Raw genomic sequence first — 27357 nt, forward strand, 5'->3', positions numbered from 1 at the left:
ATAAAAAGTGCATGCACAATCCCTCCGGATCAAACTAATGTTGCCATCTTCTGGGAAAACATGGCATTGCAAAATTCCCAAAACCCCTGTCAATTCAAAACAATTGGGAAACTTCAAAATTTTACTAAATGAAATGTTAAAATGATGTACTTTTATTTATTTACTTTTACCAGGACAACCACAGTACATCCAGAATAGAAAAATAATATGCACTTGGCTGCATTGGCCTCATTTTTATCAGGTTTGACTCTTTTCCACTCAGAAGAAACCACCCATGGTAATCATTCTCATCTTTACTGGGCCAACAACAGGAAAAACATAATAAAAAAAAAGGAATTCACTCCCTTCCAAACAATTCCAGCTAACTTCCAGCAAAACAAACTACTGAAACACACAGTATCCGACTCACACATTACAATCACTCTGATATGAAGTACCCACGACTCTGAATAGACATGACCTCAGTCAGATCACGCCTGTGCATCTTTAACAGGGCCACTGCCTTGGTTTTGTTTGAAATGACAAAGAACACGGCCCCAGCCACACAAAGCTACCCTGGTAGGATTATACAGAAGTCACAGAACAAAACATCAAATACAAAAAATAAGTCTGCAAGAATATCATTCAGGAATCAAGCTGATATGCGTGCGCTAATTTAGATGCATGCTCAGATGTGACCAAAACAAACAAAAGAATAGAACAAAACATGGTTTTTGATCACTGTTTGTCATGGAACAATGAAAGATTTCAGAAAGCAGCTTCACATAGGTCCTAATAAAATCCTAATTGCGGTTTCTAACATTAGATTTAACATAAATAACACTTTAATTGCTAAATAAACTCTGCTAATAAGTCACGTACTGGCACAAGTCATGTATTATTTCAACAATATAATATGCTGATATAGCAACACACGTTAAAATTACTAGCAACTTCTGAAAAAAAAAAGGCCAAAAAAGCTTTATTAGCTTTATTTATAAGGATTATTAACCAAAACGTTTACACAAATCAAACAAAACATTTAAACTTGAACTTGTTAAGTGTATTAATTTTATTCAGAAGAATTATTTTTCAAAATCAAAGAATTAGTTTCAAATATAGAATTATGAGGAAAAGTAAGTTTACCTCCACGGTCATTAAAACTGTACACACAAACCCCCAAAAAGATCAAAATTAAATTAGTCTTAGAATTGTGTTAGTTTTAAGCTTATTTACACATTTGAAGAGATATTTGACATGGATAAGCGGGAGAAGGATGTTCACTCATCTGAGCCATTAGATTGAGGTTTTTGCTCACCGACGTCATCTGAAGGATCCCCCTGCATTAAAAACAATACACTTATTATACACTTTATTTACCGTATTTTCCGGACTATAAGTCGCACTTTTTTCATAGTTTGGCTGATCCTGCGACTTATAGTCAGGTACGACTTATCAAAATAAATTTGACATGAACCAAGAGAAAACATTACCATCTCCAGCCGCGAGAGGGCGCTCTATGCTGCTCAGTGTTCCTGAAGCCTCTCCCTGAAAACACAGAGCTCCCCCTCGCGGCTGGAGATGGTAATGTTTTCTCTTGGTTCTTGGTTCTAAATAAATGCGACTTATAGTCCAGTGCGACTTATATATGTTTTTTCCTCGTCATGACGTATTTTTGGACTGATGTGACTTATACTCAGGTGCGACTTAAAGTCTGAAAAATACGGTAAACCATATTCTACAGCTTCTTGAGTCCTGGTCACACAGTGATAAAACAAATAAAGGCTCATACGTGTGATAAAACTCCCTGCAGCTCCTTCATGAGAGTGTCGAGGCTGGACACTGTGCTGTGGAGCTGTTCTTCGAAGCCATCTTTCTGCTCGGCTGAGGCTCTCAGGTTGTTCTCCGTCTCCGTGAGATTGTTCTTCACCTCCTCCAGCTCTCTCTGAAGACTGCGGTTTGCTGCTTCTAACTCGGCTATATGCTTTGAGTCCTCCTCTACAAAACAGAAAGGTTGGATTAGCGATTGAATTGTATTGAGGGTAGAAAAATCTATGCTGATGAATTGTGACTTTCAAAAACAATCAGCTGAATCGACAAAATCACTGAAATCCGAATTCAAATATAAAATGAAAACGAGACAAATGAGGTTGTTACCCATTTTAATGTCCTGCTGCATGAGCTTCTGCTCAATTTCCTCTCGGGTTTTCCCGCTCTTCTCCAGCTTCTGCATCATGCTTCCCACATCCACCATGGCTCCCTTGTAGACGATCAGGCTAGACGACTCGCCGCTGTCCTCTGATTCCCGCTTGATCTTCAGACTGGGAAGCAGGCTTTGGTTACCTGTAGGGCACACACAGATTGATTCAGTCCACTGTAACGTCACGGACTGTACTTTAGTGTTACGAACAAGCCTCTGAGATCCAGACATCACTCTCTTTGCACACCTAAAAGGTTGTCTATCAGAGCATCAGAGGGCAGCGTGGGGCTAGGCTCGTCCTTGGGTCTGTCCGTTAGCTTTCGATAATGGAAGGACTCTCTAATCAATGGTTTGTTTAACAATTTCTTCACCTGAAAACAAACAAGATATGTCAGTCTGTTAGAAATATGCTATACAGCTTGCAACTAAGAAATTACAGTCAACACATTGTGTCCTGATCAAGCAAGATGCAACTAAAAGGTCAAGCAACAAATATCATTGCTTATATTTTCTCATTATTTATAACTATTATTGACCAATTAAATATATATCTTTAAATGTAATAAATTAAATAATATATATGATAAATAACACTTATAATTACAGACTTTAATATTTAAACAATAATAGCAAATAAATCTCATCATCATCATCACAAAAACATTCATATTTATTTTATTTTTAACAAATACAATTATTAAATAGTATAATTGTTACATTCAAAATAATAATTAGTAGTAGTAGTAGTCAACTTTGAACATTAATATCATCATCATCATTATTAATAATATGGTAATAATAAACATTCATATTTATTATTAATTTTATTATTAATATAATTTATATTTTACCAAATTCGTACAACTTTAAATGTATTATTAACTAATATTAACATAAAATCAGATAATAAATAAAAAAATAATTATAATAATGATTATAATAACTATAACACATTTATAGTATCATTGTAGTATATAATAGTTAAATATATGTCTTTTCTAAAATTAAGAGAAAATAAAGGAAAATTTTCTTTATAAATTAGCATCATGAGTATTTTTTTTCTTAAAAAAAAAAACAAAACACTAACACTAGCTTCTCTATTCTTTTTGTATTCTATTGATTTTCTTTTTATTATATAATAATAATAAAAAAAAACCTTGCTACATATTCTGCGTTTTTAACTGAGACTTGTTATAGCACTTGTGTATCATTGCTCTTTTGTTGATTTTGATTGCTTCCATTGTCCTCATTTGTAAGTTGCTTTGGATAAGTGTCTGCTAAATGACTAAATGTTAATTCATGGTACTTAAACCTTCCCAAGAAAGAACTAAAGACACAGCACTGCACAGAAGCAGCACCTGAGCTCTGGAGAGATGCAAGCCCAGTGTGTACATGATCTCCTCCAAGTCCTTCTCCAGCAGGTAGCCACAGTGACTCTGGTCGAAGTAAACAAAGGCCATCAGCAGATCCTTGTTAAACGTCACCATCTGCTTTTTCTTCTCATCCTACAGACAGATGGAAATAATAAAGCATGTCATTCCTCTCACTATCAGAATCGTTTTGTGTTGTCAAAGGAGATCTGTTGTTGACTCACTTTATCTTTAGATGACCTCTCTTTGGACTTCCGTTCATCTCGTCGGTCATCTCTTCTGTCTCTGCCATTTGAGTCTTCATCATCTTTATCTGAGGAGCACAAAGGATCAGTTTCTGGATCAAAGAATTAAAACTGATCAGAAGTGTGCTGGAGGATCCAGGTGCAAACAGTGTGACCCCTACCATCGTCGTCATAATCGTCTGCGTCTTCTGCCTCCAGTGGGTCATATTCATCAGCGTTGTTGTTGCTGCTGCCGTCTTCATTATCATCATCATCTTTGGATTCTTCTCTCTTAAAACCCCTCTCCTTCTCCTCATCCTTTACCCAGGAATATATAAAATATCCATATTTAAAAAAGCTTTAAACTGCATACATTTGAACAAATCACAATGCTTTTAATTAATTTAACAGAATCAAAGAATCAATCCAAACATGGTGCCCAAACTTTCTGACCAATCAGTGTGATTCTTTTCCAGGTTTTCATGGTTCCAAATAAATGTTTTAATGAAAAATAAAAAATAGTTTTAAACCAGGTGTTACTACAATCAATGATCAATATTTGCTATGGAAATGTCCATAACTTTTTAAGCTTTTAATCATTTCCATGACTCTTCCAGGACACAAAATTAGTGAGTTGATGCAGGCAATAATTTTTTCCATTTATATTTAATGTGTTAAAAATATTTTACACCGTTAACACAGGGGCAGGTCTAGGGACGGCAACCCCCCATTTACTGCTGTTTCTGTCTCAGTTTTCTTGACAAAAATATGTGTTTAAGTCATTTAAGAACATGTCTTTGAAATGCAGTAGTTTTCCAAACTGTCCTGGGGCAGCCCCAGTTTCCCTCATCTAACACACCCCATTCAACTCATCAGCTCATAACTGAGATTTTCAGTCCTAAAGTGGGTCAGAAAATGTAAAGGATTTAATGAGAAAATACGATGCGTGTCGGATCCGCATCATGTTCAGCACTGGCAGCTCTTAAAGTAATAACAGCCAAAAACCTAATAACCCAGCTGCTGTGATGTCTCTTAATCAACGGAAAAAAAGAAAAGAGGAAATCATTCACTTTTTTTAGCTTTAAGATTTCATCTACAGTTTATTTAATTTAAAATGTTGTATTTGATAACTTTGATAGCTGTCAATTAAACTGTAATGTTAAATGGCTATAGTTGATGTGTTAATATCAGGAGAAAAAACTATTTCCTAGAGACATCAGTAGTATTGGTATCCGTGATACGGACCTTCAGTCATAAAAATGATGCACAAATGATTAAACAAATATTAAAAATATACTATCTTTATACTGTTTCTACATTGAGGATTGAATGTGAAATTATTTTAATTAAACAAATTATAAAATTCTGAACGTTAGGTAGAATTAATCGCGATTCATTTAAGAAAAAATATGCTATCAATTAGTTACTTATTTAATCGACTGACAGCACTAGTCCTGATATTTCCAGGTTTTTCATTGTCGTAGAAACTCTTTTGAAGAATTTCCCCCACCTTCCTCTTCTCATCCTCCTCCCTCATTCTCTTTATGGCCGGCTCTCCATTTTCTCCTTTCTCCTTCTTTACGTCCCTCCTTTCTGCATCTTTTTTAGCTTTCTCTCTCTTATCTTTCCTCTCATCCTTGCTGGGAAGAGAAGCCAGTGCTTTGTAGATCCTGTAGCCGAAGTCTCGTTGAAGCATCTCATTGAATAATTCAGCAAACAAAGACACCTGGAACAGATACCAATTTATCATCACTGGAAAAATACTATAGGTTTTATTAATATTTATTAATTTTTTGATTTAGTATTGATTTTTGTTTTTGTACTTAAAGCTACACTCCTTAATTTTTTCTGTGTTCAAAATTTCCAAAATTAATATAATAAGCAAGTACATCATGAATCCATTTTCCTAACCGTGTTTTTGGCTTGTCCTGAATCACTACGGTAGACCAATAAGATGTGTTTATATTCGGACTATTTCAGCACTTGCGTGATTCATCATTTACATAAACAGAGAGAAGTAGCTGCAATGCTCTTCCACAATACACACGCAGTTCTGTTTATTAACCGCTAGAGCACCAAAAGTTACGGACTACAGCTTTAATATTTTTCTATTTTAATCTTCAAGTTAAGGTTTTAGTAATTTTGTGGGTTTGTTTTTTTTACTCATTTTTATTTCAGTTTTCTTTTTTAGTTATTTTAGTACATACAGGTGCTGGTCATACAATTAGAATATCATCAAAAAGTTGATTTATTTAACTAATTCCATTCAAAACGTGAAACTTGTATATTATATTCATTCATTACACACAGACTGATATATTTTTTTTAAACTAAGGAAAATCCGGAGTTGGCTTCCGGCGCTGAATGGAGTGAACGTGTTTTTTATAGCTCTCCACACGCCTGTGAAAATTTCTCTCAGTCTACCTTGTAGTCATTTAAAAATCACAAGTTGTTAATTTAGTCTGAACAATGCCGACAAAGCATAAGAAAATCGAAAAATCGAATAATGAAGAAGTGAGAGATACCGGTAATGTTCATGAAGAGCCACCAGCTAATGCTAATCAAACTAACGCTGACGTTACGGTGCCGACGAACACAGACATAATGGAAGCAATTGCAAAATTAAGCGGATCTTTTGACAGAAAGTTTGATGTCATTTCATCAACGTTAGCAGAGCTGAATGCATCTATAGCAAACATTTCTTCCCGAGTGACAGCGACTGAAGAGGCCGCGAAAGCTCATGAAACTCGCATTGAGTCACTGGAGAAACGGTGTGCACACCTGGAGGCCGAATGTGGAAAACTTAAGGAAAAAACCTGCGACTTAGAGTCAAGATCTCGGCGACAAAATATTCGAATTGTCGGAATAAAAGAAGGCGCTGAAAGCGGTAAACCTACTGAGTTCGTGACAAGTCTTCTGGCGAATGTGCTGGGCAAAGAGAACTTTGACTGTCCAATTCAGATTGACAGGGCGCACCGTTCACCGCAACCTCTACGAGATGGCCGCTCCCGCTTACGATGGAAAGGTGATACGTATTTTTCCAGATCTTGCCGCTGACGTCTTGAAACAGAGGCAGAAGTTCGACAACATAGGTAAAAAATGCTGGGAGCATGAAGTGAGATGCGGATTTCGTTTTCCTTCCAAGTTCATCGTGACCGTGAGGGACAAAGAAACGAAGACCTTTGATTCACCTGAGGTTGCTGAAGCGTATCTACGAGGTGCGGTGGAGAGCTGGTGAAATGTTGAAATTGCTGCGCTTGATAACGGCGTCAGGAAAGACTTGTGTTTATGTAACAAAACTCTTTGATATGGAAAGACTGCAAGGTGTCATTTTTGTTTGTTTTGTAAGATAAGTGGGGGCTGTACTAACGGAAGAATGTTAGGTGGCATCGAGGGTGAGTTGAACGATGCAAATATTTTTTCTGGGGTGAGCATCCATAATGTTCGCATGGGATGCAATTTTTGGGGGGAGGGGGGTACAGTGGGGGTGTTTGTTCCTTTTTACAAGGTTTGTAACGTTCAGGTTTATGGGAAGGTTACTTACTCATCTACTTACTTATTTTGAGTTTGAGCTGGCAGGTTTAATGTGCAGATTTTATTTAAAAGAATCAGGCAAAAGATATTTTATTTTACATAATGACTAACGGAGTGAAGGTTCGTGGTGGCGGCACACTAAACTTATTAAGCTGGAATGTACGTGGACTTAACAGTCCAGTCAAAAGAGGAAAGGTCTATGCCTTAAAAAATTAGGTGCAGAAATAGTTTTTCTCCAAGAAACGCATATTAAAACAACAACAAAATTTAGTATTAAAGCCCCTTGGATGTCTCAAGTCTACCAGTCAAATTTCACCAACAAAGCTAGAGGAGTAGCAATTGTTATTAAAAAGTCTGTCCCCTTTATACACAAGCAAACTATTAAAGATAGGAATGGCAGGTATTTAATTGTGTGTGGGGAGATAAATTTATTTCCCATTACTTTAGTGAATGTGTATGGTCCTAATTTTGACGATCCTTTATTTTTTGAAAACGTCTTCAAGATTATACCAGACTTTATGCATTCACAAGTCATCATGGCTGGTGATTACAATTGCGTGTTAAATGCGAGATTAGACACACTTCCCCGGCGAACCGCAATAAGTAAATCGGCTGGTGTACTAAATAATTATATGCGAAAGTTAAATTTGATAGATAGCTGGAGAGTTTTGCATCCCTCGGATCATGATTTTTCATTTTATTCCTCGGTTCATAAAACTTACTCTAGAATTGACTTTTTCCTAATAGATTCCAGATTGTTGCAATATATAGACTCAACTGAATATCATAATAGATTATTATCAGATCATGCCCCTGTTACTCTTAATTTAAATATAAAATTTAGTAGAGGGAATTATTCTTGGAAATTCGATAATATGCTACTGAACGATGACAAATTTTATGAGTATCTTTCTAACAAGTTTGCACTGTTCTTAGAAAATAATGATAAAGGAGATGTATCGAATTCAGTTCTTTAGGAGTCAATGAAGGCAGTTATCAGAGGCGATGTTATAGCATATCAAACAGTTAAGAATAGAGAGAACAAAGCCAAATTAAATGAAATTGACATACAAGTTACCAAATTAGAGAGTGAATATAGATCAACAAGTTGTGAGACTACTCTTAAGAAAATTGTCGCACTGAGAAGTGAATACGACTCAATTCTTTCTACGAAAGTGTCAAAACAACTTGGGTATATCAGGCAAAGACAGTTTGAAATAGGTGATAAACCTCAAAAATTACTTGCACGTCAATTAAAGCAATCTTAGGCATCTCGTGCAATACATAAAATAAAATTGAATAATGGAAAAGTAACTGTTGACCCCAAGGAAATTAATCGTTGTTTTGCTGAATTTTATAAAGAAGTCTATGAATCAAAGTGTAAAACAAGCCAAGAGGCAATAGAAGACTTTTTTTCTCAATTGGATCTTCCTATTCTTAGCACTGAAGCAAAACAATCCTTAGACAAAGAAATTACAGAAGAAGAAATAAATGAAGTAATATCTCAGTTACCTAATAACAAATCTGCAGGTCCAGATGGCTTTAGTGCCGAATTCTATAAAAAATTTTGGAGTAATCTTGTACCTTTAATTCAAAGATTGGTTAAAAGTGCAACAACACAAAATAAATTCCCACCAACAATGTCTGAAGCGAATATAGTATTAATTCCAAAACCAGGGCAGGACAAGCTGCAAATGTCTTCCTATCGTCCAATTTCTCTAATTTCCACTGAATCTAAGATTATTACCAAAATTCTTGCAAACAAACTGAAAGATTATATCTGCTCCATAATTCATCCAGACCAGACTGGTTTCATGCCAAAGAGACATATATACTTTAATTTGAGACGGCTGTTTAATATAATTTAAAACAAGAAAAACATAAAGACATGTGTTATTTCATTAGATGCTCAACGGGCCTTCGACCAATTAGAGTGGAAATACATGATTTCAGTTTTAAAGAAATTTGGATTTGGTTCAGAATTTATTAAATGGATTGAAATAATTTATGCACATCCAGTAGCATCTGTTATTACCAACCAAGACATTTCAAGTCCATTTCAGTTATCTCGAGGTACACGTCAAGGATGCCCCTTGTCTCCTTTCTTGTTTGATATCTCTATGGAACCATTAGCTGACTGTATCAGACACCATCCTAGCATTACACCAACAGTGATAGAGGGCAGACCCCAATATCTTTCACTGTATGCAGATGATATTATTCTGTATGTTTCCAACCCTGAAATGTCCATTCCACTACTACTTGAGATTATTGAAAAATTTAGCAGTCTTTCTGGATTCACGATTAATTGGGAAAAAAGCGAATTAATGCCAGTCTCTGATGATTTAGATCAAAAATATTTAGCTAGCACCAAATTTAAAATTGCAAATCATTCCTTTAAATATTTGGGTGTAATAATCACCAAAAAACCTGAAATGTTATTAAAAATTAATTATAAAAAGAAAATTGATCAGCTTAAAGATAATATAATGTTTTGGAAGACACTCCCTATGTCCATGGTAGGTAGAATTAACGCTATAAAAATGGTGGTACTTCCAAGATTTTTATATGTATTTCAATCTATTCCTTTCTTTATTCCCCTTAAGTATTTTAAACAGCTAGAATCTATTATAAGCAGCTTCATTTGGGATAACAAGACAGCAAGGATTAACAAGAAACATCTAAACAAATCCAAAGATCAAGGAGGGTTTGGGCTTTCAAATTTTAAATTTTATTATTGGGCAGCTAACTTAAATACTTTAGCATGGTGGAGAAAGATTGGTTCAGTGGAGTTAGGTGACAAGCCAGAATGGTTAGCAATTGAAGAAGCTTCTTGTAATAAGACTTCATTAACAGCTCTGCTTAACAGTCCTAACAAAATTGAACTCAAAAATATAAATGGTAACATGATTATTTCAAATCTAATTAAAATATGGAAACAAATCAAGGTATATTTGAAAATTCCAGACTTGTATCTGGATACCCCAATCTGTAATAATCATGCTTTTCCTCCGGGATTATATGACAAGACCTTTTTTCAATGGAAACATATGGGTATAGTAGCAATACAAGATCTTTACAGGGAAGGTACATTTAGTTCTTTTGAAAAACTAAAACAATTTTACGATCTTGTTCCCGCTCATTTTTTTCGTTACTTGCAAGTCAAAGACTTCGTTAGGAAGCATATTTCAGACTTTGAAACTCTGAATTTAAATCCAACTTTAGAGAGTATTGCTAGTATACACCCTGGTGCGAGTGGTACAGTGTCAAACTTTTATAAATTATTGGTAGAAAAGGTGGACAATAACACTCACAAAATAAAACATGATTGGGAAAAGGAAATGGGTTTTAATATTCATGTTGATATGTGGGATGAGTGTTTAAGAAATATACATACTTGTTCTGTAAATGCTAGACATAATCTGATTCAATTCAAGATAATTCATAGGCTTCATTATTCTAAATCAAAGCTTCATAAAATTTATCCCACGATCTCTCCACTCTGTAATAAATGTAAAACATTGGAAGGTACCTTGTTTCATTCTTTATGGTCATGTATTAAGATTCAGCCATTTTGGAAATGTATATTTAAATTTCTTTCTGAAGTATATTCTGTCGACTTGGAACCTGAGCCCTGTATTGGACTTCTAGGTGCAGAAAATGCCTTTTGTAGCAAATATCAAACAAAGGCCATTTCGCTTTGCATGTTGCTTGCTAAAAAGCTGATCTTACAGATGTGGAAAGCAGATTCTGTTCCTACGTTTGAGATGTGGGCAAGGGAACTAGGAAATATGTTACATCTGGAAGAATTGAGATTTATATTAAAAGATAAATTATACAGTTTTATCAAGATCTGGAAACCAGTAAAACTGTTCAGTCTGATAGCTGTTGTCGTCCATCAAGACAAAAGTTTATATATTAACACTCTATTGCTCATGTATAACATTCTCGATTGTAAAGCACTTCAAGTAACCTTTCTTGTTTTTTTTTTTTTTTTTTTTTTTTTTTGTGGGTGGGGGGAGGGGTGTTTTAATATAAGCTTTAAATTTCTTGGCTTCAAAGTTATTTATAGTATACAGCTAAGAGTGTTTGTTGTTGCATTATTCTTGTATAGTAGCTACCCGGTGACATGTATGTGTTGTTTCAAGAAATTGAATAAAGAGATGAGAAAAAAAAAACAAAAAAACAAAGGAAAATCCCAAATTCAGGATCTCAGAAAATTAGAATATTGTGAAAAGGTTCAATATTGAAGACACCTGGTGCCACACTCTAATCAGCTAATTAACTCAAAACACCTGCAAAAGGCCTTTAAATGGTCTCTCATTCTAGTTCTGTAGGCTACACAATCATGGGGAAGACTGCTGACTTTACAGTTGTCCAAAAGACGACCAGTGACACCTTGCACTAGGAGGTCAAGACACAAAAGGTCATTGCAAAAGAGGCTGGCTGTTCACAGAGCTCTGTTTCCAAGCACATTAATAAGCCCCTTTCACCATGCACGTCCGACCCGGCATATTGCCGGAACATTGCCGGGTCGCCTTCTGTGTGAAAGCAACCACATCCCGGGATTGATTCCGGCATTGAACCCGGGTCGGGGACCTAGTAACATTGCCGGGTTCAACCCTGGACGAGCGCTGTGTGAACAAAAGCCAGATCTAATGCTAGGGCTGTGCAAAAAATCAAATGCGATTTTCATGCACATCTCACCAGTAAAGACGCTCCTGTAATTAGAAGTATATCTCCAGCACGTGCGTTCGGATCAGGGTTGCCAGGTTTTTACAACAAATCCTGCCCAGTTGCTTCTCAAAACTAGTCCAAAACTAGCCCAATCGCGCTTCGAAGTGGTTGCTTCGCGTCTAAATTGCTTCCCGCGTCTAAAGACTAAAAAGGACTGGACTGCTGCTGAGTGGTCTAAAGTTATGTTCTCTGATGAAAGTAAATTTTGCATTTCCTTTGGAAATCAGGGTCCCAGAGTCTGGAGGAAGAGAGGAGAGGCACACAATCCACGTCGCTTGAGGTCCAGTGTAAAGTTTCCACAGTCAGTGATGGTTTGGGGTGCCATGTCATCTGCTGGTATTGGTCCACTATGTTTTCTGAGGTCCAAGGTCAATGCAGCTGTATACCCGGAAACTTTAGAGCACTTCATGCTTCCTGCTGCTCACCAACTTCATGGAGATGCAGATTTAATTTTCCAACAGGACTTGGCACCTGCACACAGTGCCAAAGCTTCCAGTACCTGGTTTAAGGACCATGCTATCCCTGTTCCTTATTGACCAGCAAACTCGCCTGACCTTAAACTCGCTGCAGTAATTCAGGCAAAAGGAGCCCCAACTAAGTATTGAGTGCTGTACATGCTCATACTTTTCATGTTCATACTTTTTTAGTTGGCCAAGATTTCTAAAAATCCTTTTTTTTTTATTGGTCTTAAGTAATATTCTAATTTTCTGAGATCCTGAATTTGGGATTTTCCTTAGTTGTCAGTTATAATCATCAAAATTAAAAGAAATAAACATTTGAAATATATCAGTCTGTGTGTAATGAATGAATATAATATACAAGTTTCATTTTTTGAATAGAATTAATGAAATCAACTTTTTCATGATATTCTAATTATATGACCAGCATCTGTATAGTTACAAATACTGACATAGCAACTGTTTTTCTTTTATTTTATATATTTTTAAGTATTTAATATTTTGTGAATAAATATTATTTGAATATTTTTTGAAGAATTAATATTATTTGAATGTCAAGTCCCTCCTTTCATTCCAATAGGAAACCATTTACAAAAGAGTATCTGACACCAGAATACTGTAATTATATCAGGTGAAGTCAAGCAAAGTGTCCCAAAACTTTGTAGTTTATAGGTGAATTATTAATTTAAAAAATCTTGTTATTTTACCTCTCTGCAGTGATGCTCACCTCAAAGGAGTGCTCTTTATTATCCTCCAGTCTGTAGTCCAGCAGCACACTCAAGGACATGATGCTGCAGTCGAATTTGCCATTCTTTGCAGCCCAGTTGGGATGGACAATAATGGTGGGCTCATCTGGCAGAACATAACGTCTCTCCCTGCGCTGGCGTTCCTGCTCCTCCTGTCGCTTTCGTTCCTCTTCCTGAAGGGAAGATTTTTTTCAACGTTTGTATGCGATTTATCAGACAGATCAGGATCCTCTGATCCTTCCTCACCTCTTGGTCATCCTCCGGTCTGCAGCACTCATCCTCCTCCACACTCGCAGGTTCAGGCTTCTCTGGCTCCTTTGACTCCTCCACCTGCTCCTCCACCTTCAGCTGTTTGGTGAGGCGAGCGATCAGCTGAGACTTCAGCCCTTTAGAGCTCAGTGAACGGCTCTCCAACTCCTTACGCAAGTCATTGACCTTTGTGCAAATTCATTTCATCAGCCCTTTGAACGATCCATGCTTTGTTCTCCAGAGCATTTCTTATGACTACTCCAGTGGGTTTTTTTTAACTATTTTATACAGATATGCTATGTACTCAACTCTTTGAAACTATGATTAAATTTAAAAGTGCACAAATGTCCTAAACAACTATTAATGGACAGATTGATGATGTAAACACTGTTCTGCAAGCAATTAAAAGAATAGAAAACTTTTACAAATTTGCAATGTTTAATGATTTCTCCAGTCCTGGAGAGGAGTATTTTTTAATTATTGTTAAGATGTACCTAAAATATAATATCCAATTTCAAATGGTTACTTTCTATCAAATACAATACCAAAACATTTAATGTTTTTGGTTTAAATTGCTTCTTTATGCTCACCAAGGCTGCATTTATTTAAACAAATTACAGTAAAAACTGTGAAATATTAATCACAATTTAAAAATGATTTAAAAAATTAGTTTTTAGTGTCACATGATCTTTCAGAAATCATTCCAAAATGATGATTTAATGCACACAATATTGCTTATCATCAATGTCAAAAACAGTTGTGCTTCTTAACACTTTTGTGTAAACTGTGATTCTTTTTATTAGGATTCTTTGCTGAGTTTAAATGAGCAGCATTTAGTTTAATTAGTTGTAATAATGTAAAAGTCCCATATGATAAAGTTAATGTGTTCTTGATTGGTAATAAATTATATTTTCATTCCAAATATGACTACTGGATGGTGATGCATTTTGTTCAAAGTGGTATATATCTAAGTCCAGAATTTGCTTAACCATGAAGTGTCTAAGAAAAAAAAAAGTGTCCAAATAAAGTTTTGAGAGATTGTGACTAAACTATGAATGTAAAGACCCCATCAAGCCAACAGAATATTGATGTCAAATAAAACAGTTCAGTTTGCTTGTGGGAATCTCACCTTCATGGATTTCGGATCAAGCTTAGACCAGTGAGTCGGTGTCGTGACTTCCTTTGAATCATCTTCGTCCTTATCCTCCTCCTCCTATGAACATTATTTGAAAGAGAGAGGAAGAGAAAAAAGAAAACGACATGTTAACACACCACTCTCAGACAGAAAAATGTTTTCTGAAACAAAAGTTGATCCGTGCAAGAAGCAAGGTCACAACTGTCTCTCATTGTCTCCTCCTACTGAGCTCTTGACTGGGTAAAAAAAAAAATCCACTGCTAGGATACACGGAAGCTCTCTAGCTTTCAGAAACAGATCCATATCCCACTCATCAGCCAATCAACAGTTCTGTGGAATACAAAAAGATAATCAATGGTTCAAAAGATGGACATGGGACAGATGCACTCAGAGAAGGTCCCCAAACCCTACATCTATGTTTACTGCTGCTTTTTTTGGGCCCACATATACTCTTTTTAGCTCATTTTCTTTAACACCTAGCCAGAACTGTCCTCCCTGGAAAAATCACATCCACAAAGGGTCTAGGCACAGTCCAATCAGAGAACAGCGAGAAAAAAAAAAAAAAGAGACATACAAGAGACAGAACTCAGAGAGAGTTCGGCAGATACTGAACAGGAAAACAAAACACACATAAACATCATAAACACAACTGGCTCTTCAGATTCCAGCAGTCGTTTCCCAAATTGGTCTCATTGGTCCATGTGTCAGTTTTTTAAAGTTAGGATGTGTTGAAATTAAACAGGAATTTTAGAGCTATCTTAATCACGGCTGGCAATCGTGCATTTGGCTGAGCTGGAAGCTGTTTTACCAGTTGACAGGTGTCATAAAGTAGGACCTAAGCTCTTCCGCTGTGTGTGAGACTGCGTGACAGAGGGAGAGCAGGAGGAAATGGGGTGGAGGGTCAGGGATGAGACAGGGATGAGAGGAAGAGATGGTAAAAGTGGGTTCTGTATGATGCCTGTGATACTTGTCTGTTTCTTTCTGTGTTTTCTGAGTGTTTTGTTTGTCTATTCCTGTGCCTGTGAGAAGCGGAAATGAGAAGAGAGGGATTAGCGTTCAGTGCCTGTTCTCCATCAGCCTCCTTCCGTTCAGCCAAGAGTTTCTCTGCCAGCTGCTCCTTGAGTCCACGGGACAGGCCCTCCCACTCTGAGCGGGTAGGAAGACAATGCCAAACATCCGGGAGAAATAAAACCACTGTCTCCACATGTGCGGGGACTGTCCGCCCTTTGTGAGTCTCCTCAGGGCGGTGATAGCGTATCTCTGCAAAACGATACCTGTCGCAAAGGAAGAAGCGCGTTGGAAAGAAACATTCTGTGAGACATCACCCATTTCCCCCAAAACACACATACACACACACATACACACAAACACAAAGCTCAGATCCCCACGACCCCCCGAATGAGACACGTATGAGAAAATACAGTCTGCGGAACTCCACGAGGGGTTTCTCAGGATGAACGGCAGCCACGCATCAGGGAGGTCGATAGACAATATCAAAAACGACGAAGACCCCGCCCCCTGCACCCGCCAATCTGAACCGGGACAGATTCAGACACAGTGAAAGCAAGTTAAATATGTAAGATATTTAACACAAGGCAAAGGTCAGAGAGAACAGAAAGTAACGATGGCGGCAACTCCTCTGGCTCTGCTCTCGGAGCAAAAGAATCAATGCATTCACCACATAGATATAAAGGCAGGACTGCCACACACATTAGCGTAAACATTGCAAAACAAAATTATGAACACAAAAGCATCGAACATGTCAGGAGATACACTGCTGTGTCAAAACCATGCAGTGGGTCACAGACTTTAAGATGTTGTCTGCCTGTCTGCCTTTTTTTCCATTTTTTAAATTGTAAAAGATGCACACATGGAGATTACAAGGAAATGCATCAGCACAGAGCAAGAAAGGAGATGTACTTACCACTGCGTGCATAAACTCAGATCAATGCCTGTCAGAGCCTTACAACAACGTATGGCTGTCTTTATAAGGACAGAGGCATCGTTTTCCGGGTCGGCCCCATCCAAAGAGGGAGACCAGTGACCCCCGATGGCCATGGCCTCGTCCTTGCCCCGCATTCCCACCAGGAACTGAAAACAGAGGAGTTCAAATGGGTTACGAGATGCTGGGAAGCCACTGAGCGCTCTGAAGGAGGCGTATGCGGCGGTAACACAGGGAGAGACAACATCAGACGAGCTTATTCCACACAGCAAAGCGTTCAGCAATGGAATAGGACAGATACACATCACAGTCAGCTCCCCAACACCAACAGAAACTCTCCAACATCAAACACAGGAGTGGACAAACATCTTTCAGTGTTCAGGGGAATAAGGAAACTAGTTTCAGTGTACATTATATTAAAGGTGCCATAGAATGCAAAAATTACTTTTATAAGGTGTTTGAACACAGTTGTGTGGCCGCAGTGTGTGAAAACAACCAACCAATAATGGTAAAAATCCACCCACTCATTGTTTTATAAATCCCAATAATTCTCTCCACATAAGCAGTTCAAGGTTTCTCACTACTATTACGACGTAGTCGGGGAAAGTCCCGACCATTTCTGATGCTCTCTGCCCTGTTAGCATATAGACAGCCCTGAGTGAGAATCAGCGGTCCGCCATTACTGTTCTCTTGCTGTAGCTGCTGGAGGTACAATGTCAGCGCCAAAGAACCATTAAAAGTGTTGTGTGTTGGGATGCACCAACAAACATAGGAGTCTCCATAGACCGCTGAGGACACAGTGGTTAACTTTTATTTTCGAAGGAAATGTCCTGGAAAAAAAGGAAAAGTCCTATTCATTTGTGCTAATATTTTACACAGGACTGCCTCACAAAAGAGGGTCAGTTTAGCGCTGGAGTTGTGCAATGATTGCTTCTGAAAGAGAGATCGATACCAATGCTATGCGCGCAAATGTCCAGTTTCCAGACAAAGTAAGCATCAGGCATTTTGTTTTCCAAAAGAGATTCTTGGCTCTCTGTAAGGCTAATGTTGCTAAAGCTTTCATTGCCTCTGCCTGTTTTCACTAATGCTGTCTTTATGTGCTACCAGAAAGATCGTGATTAGGAATGTGGTAGTTAAAAATTGCATTTGGAAGCAATGTGAGGTCAGTAACACGGTCATCACCAGTTAAACCATTTCACCTGTGGTATGCCCGCAAGCATGAGCTCTTGAAGCTCCCCAGGGTTGCCAGGTTTTCACAACAAAACCCGCACAATTGCACGTTTTGAAGGGGTTCCCCAGTAAAAACTGTATTCTGCTGGGGTAAAATACATGTTTTTGGTAGGATTCCCCTGGTAAAATTCAAATTTTAGGGGCTAAATATCACGTTATTGGGGTCGCTTAAACCCACGGGAAAACCGCAGAATTGGCAACAAAAGGGGGGTGGGACTCAGGAGCTCCAGCTCATTTTCATTTAAAGGAAACAAACACAAACAACAGCGCATTTTGGCTCATGCCCTAAAAGTGGCAATTTCAACAAGCTATAAAAAATGAACTGTGGTGTATTTTGAGATAAAGCTTCATATACACACTCAGAGAATCAGACATCAGAGAACAATTTAAAACATTGTATCAATGCATTCTATGGCATCTTTAAGTTAAATCCCATTCAACGTTTGAAATTTTAATAGTGGGTAAATCATGGTAAACACTACCTGTATAAAAAATATGGGGTCAGGCAGATTTTTTTTTTATTTATTAATACTTTTATACAGAATAATGACTGTAAAGATATTTAAAAAGTATAGTCTTATGAATGAATATTAAATGTATCATCACAGTTTTTGAAAAGGGTTCATAGTAATAACAACTACAGTCCCCGACACATTAATGTTGTCCATCCCTGTGAAATACTACAGCATTAAGTGCAAGACAATTTTTGTTAAATAGCATGTAAGGTAGTAATTACATAACAAGCTGATTACACAAACGCAGTCTGTTTGCTGCTGTTAGTAGTGTAATTCAGAGAGCTGTACCTTGATGAGGCGGGCAGGGTGCTGGAAGGGGTCTCTCAGCTCTGATGGATCTTCTGCCAGAGCACAGGACTTATGATACAGCTCATCTAGACTAGGGTTGGCCAGCAGCATTACCTATAACAATCATCAATATTAATTATGACTCCCAAAAACCACTCAATCAAATCTGGTAAGAAGCATTATTCTGAAAAGAATTTGACAATAAATTACTCAAAAAAGATGACCATTACCTTTGCACTGTAGGTGTGATTGGCATCAGGTGGGTCCAGCACAGCCGTGTTCTTCACCAGAGAGTCCACCTCTTTATGCATGATGTGGAAGTTACAGTAGTTTCCAAAGGTGAAAGGTCGAGTTAAGGGAAAGGCATCTACCCAGGTAAATACAGCGTCAAAAAAGTCACTGGGGATGTAGAGGCTCTGATACCTCCGCCGCAACTCCATCATGTCACAGTTGGAACTGATGAGAATAGAGACAGTCATATACCAAACATCTAAACAACACTAAAGTGCACATCATAATACTTATAAATGCAGATTCCAAGATCTTTGTGTGTCTTTTGCTTCTGTGGTGTTCTTAATGCAAGTTTAGTGTCCGTGAAGGTCAGAATTAAGTACTTTTCAGATTCTTCCACGTCTAGGATGAATGAAAATAAAGGTATACAAAAAAAAACAAAATAGTCCGTCTACTAATTTGCAACAAAACATCAAGATTCTTCCTTTATAACAATCAACTTACCCATTGAGAGAGAATTTGGAGAACTGCACAGTATATCTCGGGACGACTCTGCGTGGCCGTCTTGGAGAGCGTTCTCTGCGAGGCGATCGGTCTCTAGAACGCTTCCGTGGGGGTGAACGTTCTCTTGATCTCCTTCGCTCTCGCTCTCTTTCCCGACTACACAAACACAGGCAAAATAAAGCATGAGCATGTACAGCAAATAAAGATTCACAATATTTTCAGACTAAAATGCTGAAGCAATTGTACTTGCGGTCATCCTTCCTCAGGATGAGTTCTGGTCGGTCACTGCGGCTGGGGAAGCGGGGTGAAGGGTCCACACGCCTCACTTGTTGCGGCTGAGGCATCATCCGCACCGGGGGCTGCAGCAAACCCCCTGAGAACACAGAGTCTACACATGGCAGAGAGAGAGATGGGAGATCAGATCTGATTCTGTAAAGGAGCGACTCTGTGTAAGGTGGAGGGGTCTGATGAACCTTTAGGGGGAGGCTGGGGTAGCAGGGGCTGTGGGGGGTTCTGCAGCAGTGGAGCCAGAGAGACAGCTGAGAGCTGGGCCTGCAGAAGAGAAGGAGGAGGTCCCTGGGCTGGGATGCTGAACGTGGTGGGCGGGGGGAGAGACTGCAGCATGGTGGGACCTTGTTTCATCATGTTTGGGCCTGGCGGCTGGCTCTGAAAAAACAAAAGAGATGGAACAAAAGATCTCATAATTCATGCGTTCAAGCTAAAAAGTCTCAAAAGATAAAAGTTAAATAAAGATAGTAAACACTGTTGTTGTTGTTGTTTTATTTTTTTTTGAATAAAATTTATACTATTTTTAAATAAATTAAATATTATTTTCAGCAGGAATTCAATTGATCAAAAATGACATTTATAATGTTCCAAAAATTATGCTCTTTTCACAGAATTTATTTCAACTTTCTATTCATCAAATATGACAATTCAACTTTTCCATCACCGAAATAAATTACAATTTAAAATATATTAAAATAGAAAACTTCATTACTGCCTTTACTGTAATTTTACTCAAATAAATGCAGCTTTGTTGAACATAAGAGACATTTTTAAAGTAATTTAAAAACTGTACCAACTACAAACCTTTGAACAGTAGCGTATATATATTTAAAAATTAAAATGTATTAAATACAATATAAAAATGACAAATTCAATTAACATCACATAGCTCTGCAGACACCAAGCCAAGATCTATGGTCTAAACACAAACACTTTACTGCACATTGATTCAATTCATCAAAACGATTACGACAGCTTTCAGCTAGGGGCTATAAAAAAACAAGACTTCAAATAAATAACATTAATCCAATACACAATGTTTAGATAACCTGTTTGATAGGGCGGGTGGAAAATGTGCCTAAATGAGTAATCAAGGAGCACTAAACCCAGTGAAAAGAAAGTAAATGGTTAGAAATAGCTGGAAACAGAGGAAGCAGAAGCACTGCTATTACCATTTGCTGGTTTTGGCCCCTGTTAAGAGACAGAATAGATTTTTCAAGTCTTGCTTTAAAAAAAAAAAAACACACACACACACAAAATGCACTTTCTTTCAAGAAGAAAAAAAAACACGATAATAAAACAGACAGCAGTCTGCATTTGATTTATCATCATGCACCTGCTCAGTGTTACATTTGTGTCCAGGTGTACAGGTGCCAGAAGTACAGGTAATTCACACTATGAGGTTTAAAAAAAATAATACATACAAAAACAGCAATAGTAACAAGACCAGTCTTTCATTGTTCTTTACTTTATAAAATCTTGATTAAAATATTTATTTTAATTTGTTTAATTATATACATTAATATTTGACCTTAAATTATGTAATTAAGTTAATTTATTTGTAATTAGTTTATTTCTTATTAGTATTAAGAATCATCATAAAAGTTAGAATTTCTGGTCTTTGGACGACTGAAATTTTCTTATGAAACTCTAAAGAAATACAACTAATACAACTAACTAAATAACTAAAACACAACAACAAAACAAATATGACTACTGTATCACCCCCCCCCCCCCCCCCCAGACAAAGTGCATTAATAACGCAGCAGGTGCTGATTAGCTAAAGATGAAATCTATGGATTGCGAGAAAAATTTTAATTACAAATATAACACGCAAGCTGTGAGCTGTATTACTGGGTGAAAAGGCATCAACAGAGATACTTGGGTGGAAGGTAAGAAACCCAAGGACATGTGACTAAAGAAAGTGGAGGAGCAGGTCAAGCAGAAGACAAAGGGGAGGAGCAGGAGAGAATAGGGATTTGGGGCGCAGGGGTCAAGTGGTATGGGTTACATTTTGTCTTGAATCCACCGCAGAGTGTATGTCAGAGTATCGCTGCATTCCTGCTTCAGAGTAAAAGCTGGACAGCTGTGGGGAAACCTGAGGTAAGGGCTGAGGCGGCTGGTGCTACATGGAGATTAAGAACACACAAATCAACAGCAGTATCATGAAACACTGTGGATGCAGAACCATATCAGACTGTATCTGCCAGGGGTCCTCTCAGACCACGTGGGTTTGCTTACCGTTTGGTTGGGCAGCTGAGGTAACGTCTGGATGCGCTGGGCATTCCACTTGAAAGGCATGTTGGGATTGTAGACAGCTTCCACCAGAACACGATCGCCGACTTGGGGTGTTTTCCCCTTAACCGCACTACAAACAAACAGAAGTTACACACCTGACCTTTAAAGCTCTCAACTACAACTGCACATTTACAATATAATGCACCTGAGCTGGAAGAAGACATCTTCATCAACAAAGCCGAAAGTATCATGTAGCTTGCTGACGACCCCGGTGAAAACACGCTGCTTTTGGGGTTGGGTCTGCTGCTGGTGGCTGGAGCGCGGGGTCGGGTAGGATACGGTTATCTGTGCCGTCTGCTGCGGGTTGGACAGGCTCAGGCTGGTGGGCAAGGCAACAGGGGGCTGCAAAAACACAAAGCACAAGGGTTAGAACATAAACTGCTCATAGCTGGCAATGTTAAGATATGATATGATACAATACAACAAAGTCTGAAATTTGTCTCACGTTACAGCAGGTTCACTCACAATTAAAAACGTAAACACATGGACAAAAAAAAAATTTCAAAGCGCTGATACAGATTTAATAGGGATCTCTTGCATCATTTTACACATTTAAAAATAGTAAGATGTGCTTTGCAAGAAAAAATATGTGAAATGTGATGCATATGCAGATTTTGGAAACACAGTGTACCTGTGATAGCAGGGCTTGTTGGGGTTGTGGAAGCTGTGAAAAATCAAGAAAACACAAAAGATTATACATTAACTACAACAAGGCCTAAAGCTTTAACATAAATATATTTCTTTTATTTAAAATCCAAAATCTTTAACTTTTTATATATAAGCTCCATATACCACATTACACCATTCAAAAATGCTGGGTCAATATAGATTTTTTGAAATGTCTTTGAAAGTCTCTTATGCTCACCAATGCTGCATATATATCAAAAATAATAAATGAATAAAATAATATATTGTTTTCTATTTCAATGTATTTTATAGTTTTTAAACAATTTTATTAAAATATTTTATTCCTCTGAAGCCATGATCCTTCAGAAATCCTTCTAAAATGCTGATGTTTGATCAGTCAATTTTGAATAAATTTCTAGAATTTCAGAACCAACCACATCTACTAAGACTGGAAGAGAGTCCTGCTAGTTAAATAATGCAGAAAGGCACTCATGCACTGCAGCACTTGCCCTCTTTGGAGTAACCTCTGTGCTGACTGCAGCCCTTTTAGTTCATCTGTCATGATGTATACATTCATAAACCTGACAGGCTCTTTTATCCAAAGAGACTTGCATTAGTAATTAACATTATCTTGGATCAAACCCATGACCTTGTGGTATGCACGAGAAGTCACAATGAAACATAAAGACATCTTTCATGATAAAAAACTAGGACTTTGGAAAAGCTAAGAGGCGAAGTAAAAGAGGCGGTGTGGATGAGAGTGATTGTATGTACCTGATGTGGGACGTTGTAAAGAGTTTGCTGAGGTGGAGGAGCTTGAGGTGGCTGCTGTTGCTGTTGTTGTTGCTGCTGCTGTTGCTGCTGCTGATACTGATGCAGGGCTGAATTGATCTGCGACTAAAATAAAACACACTAGTGACTCAAGACTGCTCACTGCAGGCTGGGGGAAGGGCTCAGGTAACAGCACTCCAACACTGAGCATGCTGGAAATGCAGATGAGTACAATTCAGAATGATGGAGGGAGCACTTCATGCATTGGAGTGAACAGAATGAGATTGGGTTAGGTGCAGAGTATGCTTTGTATAACTACTGCTATTTTTGGAAGATAATAGGTACTATACTAGGAATGCATGATTAAATGAGATAAAACCAAAATTACGTTATAGCTTTTATCAAATATCAGGGGCTGAGATTTAATTACACAAATATACGTGCTGCATGTTTCAGAGTGAAGCGTGGTATTGTGAGGGGCTTGGTTCACAATGGTGGTGCACAAATTCCATCTCTGCATCTAGTCTGAGTTTGGGTTTAACGTGCATTTGGGAATTCAACATTTGGCAATAATCGTCCCATATTTGTGATGAGAAGTGCTTCATCTAAGATAATCATTAAGGTATTTTTCCATCAAAATAGAAGTCTAATGGTTTACCGTTTGAAAATGAAGAAATTAAAATATCATTGTACTTTTAAGGTTGTAATATTTAAAAAACAAATGTATTAGTACTGGATTATTTTCCTAAATATTTTCCTTTGTTGTTGTTTAACAGTGAAACATTACAACAGTAATGTATTTTGTTGTTATTTAGTAATGTTTATATTTTTATTTAATAATAATAAAACTAATGCTAATAACACTCATAACAATAATAATAATAATAATAATAATAATACTCATAATACACATAATATTAATAATTTATATAGTTTTTATTATTGTTATTATTATGTCCAAATTGTGTAGTCCCACAAACAAGCACAGAAAAATTTTAATTTTTAAAATCTCATTTTAAATTGCAATCACAATTTTTTTTTCTTCAGGAAAAAAAAAAGAATAATAATTTGATATATATATAAATGGGAATAATAATGAAAGGCACTTCATTCATCCCACTGGAAATGAACATGATTGTTATTCGGTGTGAATCTGGGATAACTGCATACTATTCACAGTGTACCTACAATATACTAATCTAGCATGTTAATATGCTGTTCCAAAAATAGCCAAAGGCTTTATAGTGGATTTACTCCAGCTGTATTACGGTGATGGATCACAGCCAGGATCTCACCTGCTGTAACGCAGCGGCGGCTGCGGCAGCCTGCTGCTGGAGCGCTGCGGTCTGCTGTGAGAGCTGGTAGTTGGCAGCTGACTGAGAGTTGAGGGAGGCTAAAGCCGACTGCTGAGTGTACATAGGAGACGCTCCCAAAAGGGACGGCTGCTGTACTCCTAACGCTATGGGAGACATGTGTGAGATTGAAAGGACATGGCAACTGCTGTCAACAACTTTGAAACAAGCACAAGCAAACTTTGACCAGTCAATGAAACCCAAACAAAAACATCTTGAGCTTTGACCTTCACAATACGATAAAGCTAGAAATTATGAATGCATGTGTATAGTAACATTTAGTTATTTGTAACTGAAAGTGAAAGTAATGCATTGGCAATGATAAGTATATTGCTGAATTATGATGACTTACAGTGTAAACTGTTCATGTCCAGTGACTGTCCTGAGTGGCCGGGCTGTGAAACCGCTGTCGCCGCATACTGGGCCGCCCACGGAGGGTTCTTCTGCCCCCCGAACTGGGCCATGGAGACCTGCTCACGTTTACTGCTGAACCAGGTAGAAGATTATTTCCTGTGGGGTCGGGAATTAAACTTACTATAACTACAAGCTTAAAACTGTTTAAACAGGTACTGAAATATAGTGGCTTCTTGCCAAGACAACATTACTGATAATCACAAGACATACAAAGTCAGAGGTTTTTATCTTCGTAAGTTTAACGCCCCTTTGTCATACACAACAATAAAAAGGGCCCCATATATAAACTACATGATATATTATTACTACAACTGCTGAATACTGAGCTGTTAATAGATTAAAATAATCAAACTTACATTTACAGTTTTTTTAAATAGTTAACACATTTAGGTTATTATTAAAGACTAGAAATCTGTAAAAGAAGTTGTGATTCATTTACAGACACCTGACAGCTGTGTTTGCAAGATTGTTATTTAAGTGAAATAATTACACATTACCTCAAACGACAGTGACTCGGAAGGACATGCTGCCAAATTAGAGTTCTTTCTAAACTTTTAAACACAGTTAATGCCCTCTGTCACCTCACTAAATTGTCTGTAACAAAATTATTGAACTTATTTTATGAATGTCCTTCATACAAAGAAATGTATGACTTTTGTTAAAAAAAAAAAAAAAAAAAAAAAAAAAAAAAAAAAATTATATATATATATATATATATATATATATATATATATATATATATATATATATATATATATATATATATATATATATATATATAAAATAGTAGAAGTAGCAGCTTTAAAAGAAGATCTATATAATTTACTGATAATTAAGAGCAAGATTGTTAACTTAATGTAAAAAAAAAAAAAAAACTCATACATGCTGTCTATTTAGGGAGCGTACTAGTTTTTGAAACACAACCAATGCCATCTGTCAGCTCTAGAACACCAGCAGACTGTTTACAACCTCTCCCTGCTGTAAAACTCCAGATAAACAGCGAATAAGAAACATTAAGTTTTTATGACCTTTTGTTTGAACACTGAAATAATCAATTTTATCACACAATTATTTTATCTATAGTCTAGCTTAGCACACTAACGCATTCTCAATGCAGTAAGCTAACGTTAAGCAGCTAACGCAGCAACACTGACCAAACCATTTAAAACCTTGTTTTTATGTCTCTCAACCACTACGAAGCGTATTAACTTAAACTAAAGAACAGTCTCAGTGGTAGTATGTAAAGCACAGTTGTGCTGACTGCAGTGTTTTGTTTTTCAGCAGTGCTGTCTGATCCGGGCCCTCGCATGAGCACACTGTCTAGTGATCTGTCCACGCACTTACTAGTCTCCTTTACACCTCACAAGAGTGTACGGTGTGAGCAGAATAACACACAGTCGCGTGCATGACAAAGCATGAATAAAATAACAACACTTCAGTCAGCATGTAAGCATGCAAGCTAGCTGTTATTGTCTCTGCTTACCCTCCGTCTCGTCTCTCATTCACCCGCCGGTAGACGCACTGAACTCGAGATGAAGCGCATGCGCAGTTCGCTTCAGTGCAACCCCGATCCAGGATCGGATCGGGGAAAACTTGACAGTGCGCAATGCTGCGCATACTGAAGAAAATCCAAACATTCCTACACAATATGTTATGTATATGTTATATGTAGTACATATATATAACTAAATCGTTGTTTTTATTATTATCAGTCATATTATTATTATATATGTATATTATTATTACTTAATAATTTGACTTCAAATCATGTTTTTAGACAAGCTGGAACTGTAGAATTTTTAGGCACACTGATTTCAGAAATTAACACACTTTTTTACTATTTCTCATTATCCTGTGTTGCTTGCAAAGTTAAATAAAATAGTAATAATTAGGATTTTCCAATGACGTAATAGTAAACAGGCAAGACTGTTTAAATATCCCCCATAAGTTTGATTTTTAGGTTTTAAGTTTCTAAAATCATTTCTACTATGAAACAGGACAATAGTCCAAGTGTTTTTGTAAACTAAAACAAACTCACTAACTGAATGAATGTATGACTGAATAAAAAAATAAAAATAAATAAAATAAAAACGTGCATTTTAAGATTTAGTTCCAAAATTCCACCATATACATGTGTAATGCTTATTTCCTAGAAAGCTGGTTAATGCTGTTAAGTGCTTCAAAGGACTGTTTCTGGACATTTTTATATTAGATAATCAAATGTATCATTCTGGAGCAATTCGTGAAACACGTTAGTTCATAAAT

At 37.2% G+C, this 27357-nt stretch overlaps 1 protein-coding gene across 2 annotated transcripts; it reads right to left on the reverse strand.

The window, feature by feature from the left end:
• Window positions 1-980: 980 nt before the first annotated feature.
• On the reverse strand, window positions 981-26540 carry LOC132157307 (cell division cycle and apoptosis regulator protein 1-like). 2 transcript variants are annotated; one of them, XM_059566593.1, is made up of 26 exons: window positions 26437-26539; window positions 25031-25188; window positions 24622-24785; window positions 23330-23452; window positions 22560-22592; window positions 22074-22270; window positions 21872-21998; window positions 21642-21755; window positions 19816-20008; window positions 19589-19730; window positions 19343-19498; window positions 18838-19063; window positions 18608-18721; window positions 16557-16723; window positions 15696-15906; window positions 14627-14710; window positions 13495-13683; window positions 13230-13421; window positions 5284-5499; window positions 3956-4091; window positions 3774-3862; window positions 3538-3684; window positions 2427-2550; window positions 2137-2322; window positions 1772-1977; window positions 981-1319 (listed from the first exon to the last, which is right to left on the reverse strand). In XM_059566593.1, the coding sequence occupies exons 2-26, from the start codon at window positions 25140-25142 to the stop codon at window positions 1260-1262; spliced, it is 3708 nt and encodes a 1235-aa protein (XP_059422576.1). In that variant the 5' UTR covers window positions 25143-25188; window positions 26437-26539; the 3' UTR covers window positions 981-1259. The 2 variants fall into 2 exon arrangements, with proteins under 2 accessions (XP_059422576.1, XP_059422577.1); XM_059566594.1 differs by lacking the exon at window positions 21642-21755 and having other exon boundaries at window positions 26437-26540.
• Between the last annotated feature and the right edge of the window lie 817 nt (window positions 26541-27357).

Source organism: Carassius carassius, chromosome 14 (assembly GCF_963082965.1).
Source record: "Carassius carassius chromosome 14, fCarCar2.1, whole genome shotgun sequence".
Lineage (NCBI taxonomy): Eukaryota > Metazoa > Chordata > Actinopteri > Cypriniformes > Cyprinidae > Carassius > Carassius carassius.

Excerpts from the sequence above, each read along its gene's own strand:
- LOC132157307 (XM_059566593.1), bottom strand. The coding sequence starts at position 25,142 with ATGGCCCAGTTCGGGGGGCAGAAGAACCCTCCGTGGGCGGCCCAGTAT. Across the intron at positions 23,453-24,621 it reads CCGCCGCTGCGTTACAGCAG|TCGCAGATCAATTCAGCCCT; the intron begins GTGAGATCCTGG and ends GTTTTATTTTAG. Across the intron at positions 21,999-22,073 it reads GATGTCTTCTTCCAGCTCAG|TGCGGTTAAGGGGAAAACAC; the intron begins GTGCATTATATT and ends GTTTGTTTGTAG.